At 45.0% G+C, this 5,000-nt stretch overlaps 1 protein-coding gene across 1 annotated transcript in view; it reads right to left on the bottom strand.

Annotated features, from left to right (window-relative positions):
* Positions 1-5,000, bottom strand: part of LOC114563664 (calpain-2 catalytic subunit) — a 39,305-nt gene that overhangs the window by 10,781 nt on the left and 23,524 nt on the right. The window contains exons 11-15 of the mRNA XM_028590465.1: positions 4,024-4,035; positions 3,505-3,716; positions 2,446-2,482; positions 1,911-1,976; positions 1,448-1,505 (exon numbers count right to left, since the gene is read on the bottom strand). Of these exons, the coding sequence (XP_028446266.1) occupies positions 1,448-1,505; positions 1,911-1,976; positions 2,446-2,482; positions 3,505-3,716; positions 4,024-4,035 (385 nt within the window). The remainder of the gene's footprint in view (positions 1-1,447; positions 1,506-1,910; positions 1,977-2,445; positions 2,483-3,504; positions 3,717-4,023; positions 4,036-5,000) is intronic.

Raw genomic sequence — 5,000 nt, 5'->3', positions numbered from 1 at the left:
GAGAACAGGAGAACAGGTAATGAGGAGAACAGGTGAACAGGTGAACAGGAGAACAGGTGAACAGGTGAACAGCAGAACAGGTGAACAGGTGAAGAGGAGAACAGGTGAAGAGGTGAACAGGTAAACAGGAGAACAGGTGAAGAGGTGAACAGGTAAACAGGTGAACAGGAGAACAGGTAAACAGGTGAACAGGTGAACAGGTAAACAGGAGAACAAGAGAACAGGTGAAGAGGTGGAGGTGAAGAGGAGAATAGGTGAACAGGTGAAGAGGAGAACAGGTGACCAGGAGCACAGGTGAAGAGGTGAAAAGGTAAACAGGTGAACAGGAGAACAGGTAAACAGGTGAACAGGTGAAGAGGAGAACAGGGGAACAGGTGAACAGGAGAACAGGTAAACAGGAGAACAGGTGAACAGGTAAACAGGTGAACAGGTGAAGAGGAGAACAGGAGAAGAGAACAGGTGAACAGGTGAACAGGAGAACAGGTGAACAGGTGAACAGCAGAACAGGTGAACAGGTGAAGAGGAGAACAGGTGAAGAGGTGAACAGGTAAACAGGAGAACAGGTGAAGAGGTGAACAGGTAAACAGGTGAACAGGAGAACAGGTAAACAGGTGAACAAGTGAAGAGGAGAACAGGTGAGCAGGTGAAGAGGTGAACAGGTAAACAGGTGAACAGGTGAAGAGGAGAACAGGTGAAGAGGAGAACAGGAGAATAGGAGAACAGGAGAACAGGTGAACAGGAGAACAGGTAAACAGGTGAACAGGTGAAGAGGAGAACAGGAGAACAGGTAATGAGGAGAACAGGTGAACAGGTGAAGAGGAGAACAGGTGAGCAGGTGAAGAGGTGAACAGGTGAACAGGTAAACAGGTGAAGAGGAGAACAGGAGAACAGGTAAACAGGTGAACAGGAGAACAGGAGAACAGGTAATGAGGAGAACAGGTGAACAGGTGAAGAGGAGAACAGGTGAGCAGGTGAAGAGGTGAACAGGTGAACAGGTAAACAGGTGAACAGGTGAAGAGGAGAACAGGAGAACAGGTAAACAGGTGAACAGGTGAAGAGGAGAACAGGAGAACAGGTAATGAGGAGAACCGGAGAACAGGTGAACAGGTGAAGAGGAGAACAGGTGAACAGGAGAACAGGGGAACAGGTGAACAGGAGAACAGGTGAAGAGGAGAACAGGTGAGCAGGTGAAGAGGTGAACAGGTAAACAGGTGAACAGGTGAAGAGGAGAACAGGAGAACAGGTAATGAGGAGAACAGGAGAACAGGTGAACAGGTGAACAGGTGAAGATGAGAACAGGTGAACAGGAGAACAGGAGAACAGGGGAACAGGTGAACAGGAGAACAGGTGAACAGGGGAACAGGTGAACAGGAGAACAGGTGAAAATGTGAACAGGTGAAGAGGAGAACAGGTGAACAGGTGAACAGGTGTTGAAGCTTCAGCTTACGTTTGGAAACGATCTTGTTCATGATGGACTGGAGCTCCACTGCAGAGATCTCCATGTCCTGAAACCAGACAGGTAACACATCACAACTGATACACACACTACAGACACACACACACACACACACACACACACACACACACACACACACACACACACAGCTGATACACACACACACACACACACACACATATCATACACACACACACACACACACACACACACACACATCACACACAGAGCTGATACACACACACACACACACACACACAAATACACAGACACACACACACACACACAGCTGATACAAATACACACACAACACCCCCACACCCCCACACACACACACACACACACCTGGACAGGTAGTTGTTACATGTACATAAATATAGCGTGTGTGTGCCACGGTGTTGTAGGCTCTACTCTGATTGGTCCCCCTCCACACAGGAAGTGATGTAATACTTACGGGCCCGGCGAGTTTGGAAAAGAGTCCTCTGAATCCTGCGTCCACCTCCGAGTCAGACACCGTCTCCTGGACACAATCGCCATGACAACAGTCAAACTTTATTTAAACAGCAGCATTCACAAAACACAAAGCAGCTGTTTGTCTAAATATTATAGATCATGTTCATCTTAATCTAACAATAGTCAACATGAGCTCTACACATGGTCCCAGAACACCTACAATATTCACTTTACTGGGAAAACTGTCTGTGTGTGTGTGTGTGTGTGTGTGTGTGTGTGTGTGTGTGTGTGTGTGTGTCTATGTGTCTGTGTAATTGTGTGTGTGTGTGTGTGTGTGTGTGTGTGTGTGTGTGTGTAATTGTGTGTGTGTGTGTGTGTGTCTGTTTGTTTTTCCCCCGTACTAAAAGTTTCTGTCATTTAAACTTGATTTTAAGAATTATTTTGGTGTCCAGAACATTAGTTGGATGAAGAGTTCAATCAGCCAATCACAGGCCGTGTCTCCGTAAACATTTAGAGATGACATCAGAAGTACTCACGTCATCCAGCTCAGCGTTGACCGGGTCATCACAGGGCCTGATAGGACGGAGATGTTACAGCGTTAGAAACACACACACATAAACACACACACAGAGAGACAGACACACACACACACACTACTGAAAACTCTCCATTCACAAACATGTGAACAGGAACCCTACAAACAGGAAGTGAGAGGTGTGAGAGAACAGGAAGTAGCTACATCAAGCTATGTTTAAAAATTGTGTTTAACCTTGATCTATTACCCCCTTGGCCCAAGGGGTCAGGTAGAACTTTGTGCACACAGACACTTGCTTTCCTTGGAGGACAAAATTACCCTGCACAGTGATCCACTATCAATGACTTGTGGAATTGTGAACATTATTTTAACAGACCCGGGTCAAATTTATTTTGAGTGCACCCGCAATTGAACTGAACATTTCTTATTTTGATACCTTGTAATTTTCTACTTTTGTACATGGGATCACACTTTTCCACTTCACTACATTTGTGATACATAATTGTTACTGTATTGATGCTGTTTACCTTGTTGCGCATCGCATTCAATATATGCAGTTAAACTTTCTCCTGTACCTCGTGTTGTTCTTTCACAGTGCTAATTCAATCTTCTGGCTTCAGCGAGCAAACCTATAATCTTCTGACCTGGCCCAATTCCAACCATCTAGATACCTAGAATATGTATTACTGTCAGGCAAATTTGGTGGTTATCCTTATATAATTGGCCAGCCATTGAGTAGCTGGTTACGTATAAATTTGGCGAGCCAGCCAGGAGCCATTGAGATTTTGGATTACGACTGTGGAATATTATATTGCTGTGCCTTTTGATCATTCCCAACGTGACTTTTCACCGTTGCTGCATTATGGAAGTAGTTGATAAGTTAGGAGTTCAGGTACCCAACACAGTGGATTAATAGGATCAGATAGAGATGAGTCCGTTCTTAATATACTAAAACAGTATGGCTCAATCAATACAACCCTAACTGTAGATGATGACACCTCTGAGTTAGGGTTAGCTGGTTACAGAGAGGTGTGAGAGACCAGGAAGTACGAGGTCTTACAGGGTCTCGGTCTGCTTCTCCGAGAAGACGCGGATGCAGAAGTCTCCGTTGAGGTGGGGGTCGAAGGTGGAGGGGACGATCAGGTACTCTCCGGGCGGCAGCTTGAAGCGAGTGCTGACCTCCCGCAGGTTGATGAAGGTCTCAGACTTGGCGGTCTGGGCGTGGCTCAGGAAAAAGTTCTTATCCAGGTGCACGTCCCGCTGCCCGTAAAACTGGGGGGCAACTCGTATTTACACAACTAGACAGCCAATAAGAATCTCTGTATGCTGAGTTACAGACATATACAACTGCCAGCAAGTTACTTGGGATAACACTACCAAGCATTGAACACATTTACAAAGACAGACTGGTGAGAAAGACCAATAACATTGCATGTGACTGCACATCTGCACCTGGCATCTCATTTTAAACTACTGCCATCTAGGCAGCGTTTGTTTAGTTTATTTTCCACTACGGTGTGAGAGAGTGTTTCAGCCTTTGACCTTTGACCTGAAGGAGTCGGCAGGGATCAGCGCTCACCTGTTTAGGAACCTGGAACAAAACACAACACAAAGGTACAGTTAATATGAAGCTACAGCCGCTTAGCTTAGCATAAATACTGGACAACAAAACATAAGACAAAGGTTGGTTTGTAAAGTGGACTGGTGGATGGATCTGTAACACTGCGTCAAGATTCCTCAGATCCACGCACAACGCAGACGCACAACGCAGACGCACAACGCAGACGCACAGCGCAGACGTGGCTGCAGTTGTAAGTGCACAGACAGTTCACTAAAAAGATAAGTTTAGAAAGACAGCGATGAGTGACCTATGCTCCATTTAAGTCTCAAAAAGATCAAATACACACTTAGAGGGTCAAGAGAATTTTTCTATTCTACCTGGAACCCAGTAATGTCTTTCATAAATGAACTTAAAAACCCTCCCTGATAATTCATGAATCCACAAGTACTAGATCCTGAGGGGTGATGCACGATGTCGCACAACAAGCACAGCCTCATTTATTTTCAAGCTTTACTTTCTAAATTCTGGTTTACTTTTAAAAGCTGCTTCCACCCTTTTTCCTTTTCTTTTTGTTTAATTCTTCATAACTGTTGAATGATACCTTCACCTATTAATATCACAACCTTTCTCTATTTATCTTCTTCTTTAATCTCACACTGGGATGCACTGAATGTTGTAGGGTTCATTTATGTATTGTGAAAAATTCAAAAGTATTGTCCTTCTCTATAACTCTCTCTGTACTTTGTTTTCAATAAAGAGATAGCAACCAGCAACCAGTAACCAGCAACCAGCAACCAACAACCAGTAACCAGCAACCAGCAACCAGCAATCAGTAACCAGCAACCGGTAACCGGCAAGCGGTACCCGGCAACTGGTAACCAGCAACCAGCTTTAGTTTGCATGTGTTGTATGTCCTGTTCTCTTACATCAGGGACCATGTTGGTCTCTTTGACATGTTATCCCTTGGATCCCCCTTGTACGTGTACGTTTCTCAC

The sequence above is a fragment of the Perca flavescens genome, chromosome 2 (genome assembly GCF_004354835.1).
Source record: "Perca flavescens isolate YP-PL-M2 chromosome 2, PFLA_1.0, whole genome shotgun sequence".
Lineage (NCBI taxonomy): Eukaryota > Metazoa > Chordata > Actinopteri > Perciformes > Percidae > Perca > Perca flavescens.
The sequence above is the reverse complement of the archived record's forward strand: the minus strand, read 5'-3'. Positions and strand labels throughout refer to the sequence as shown.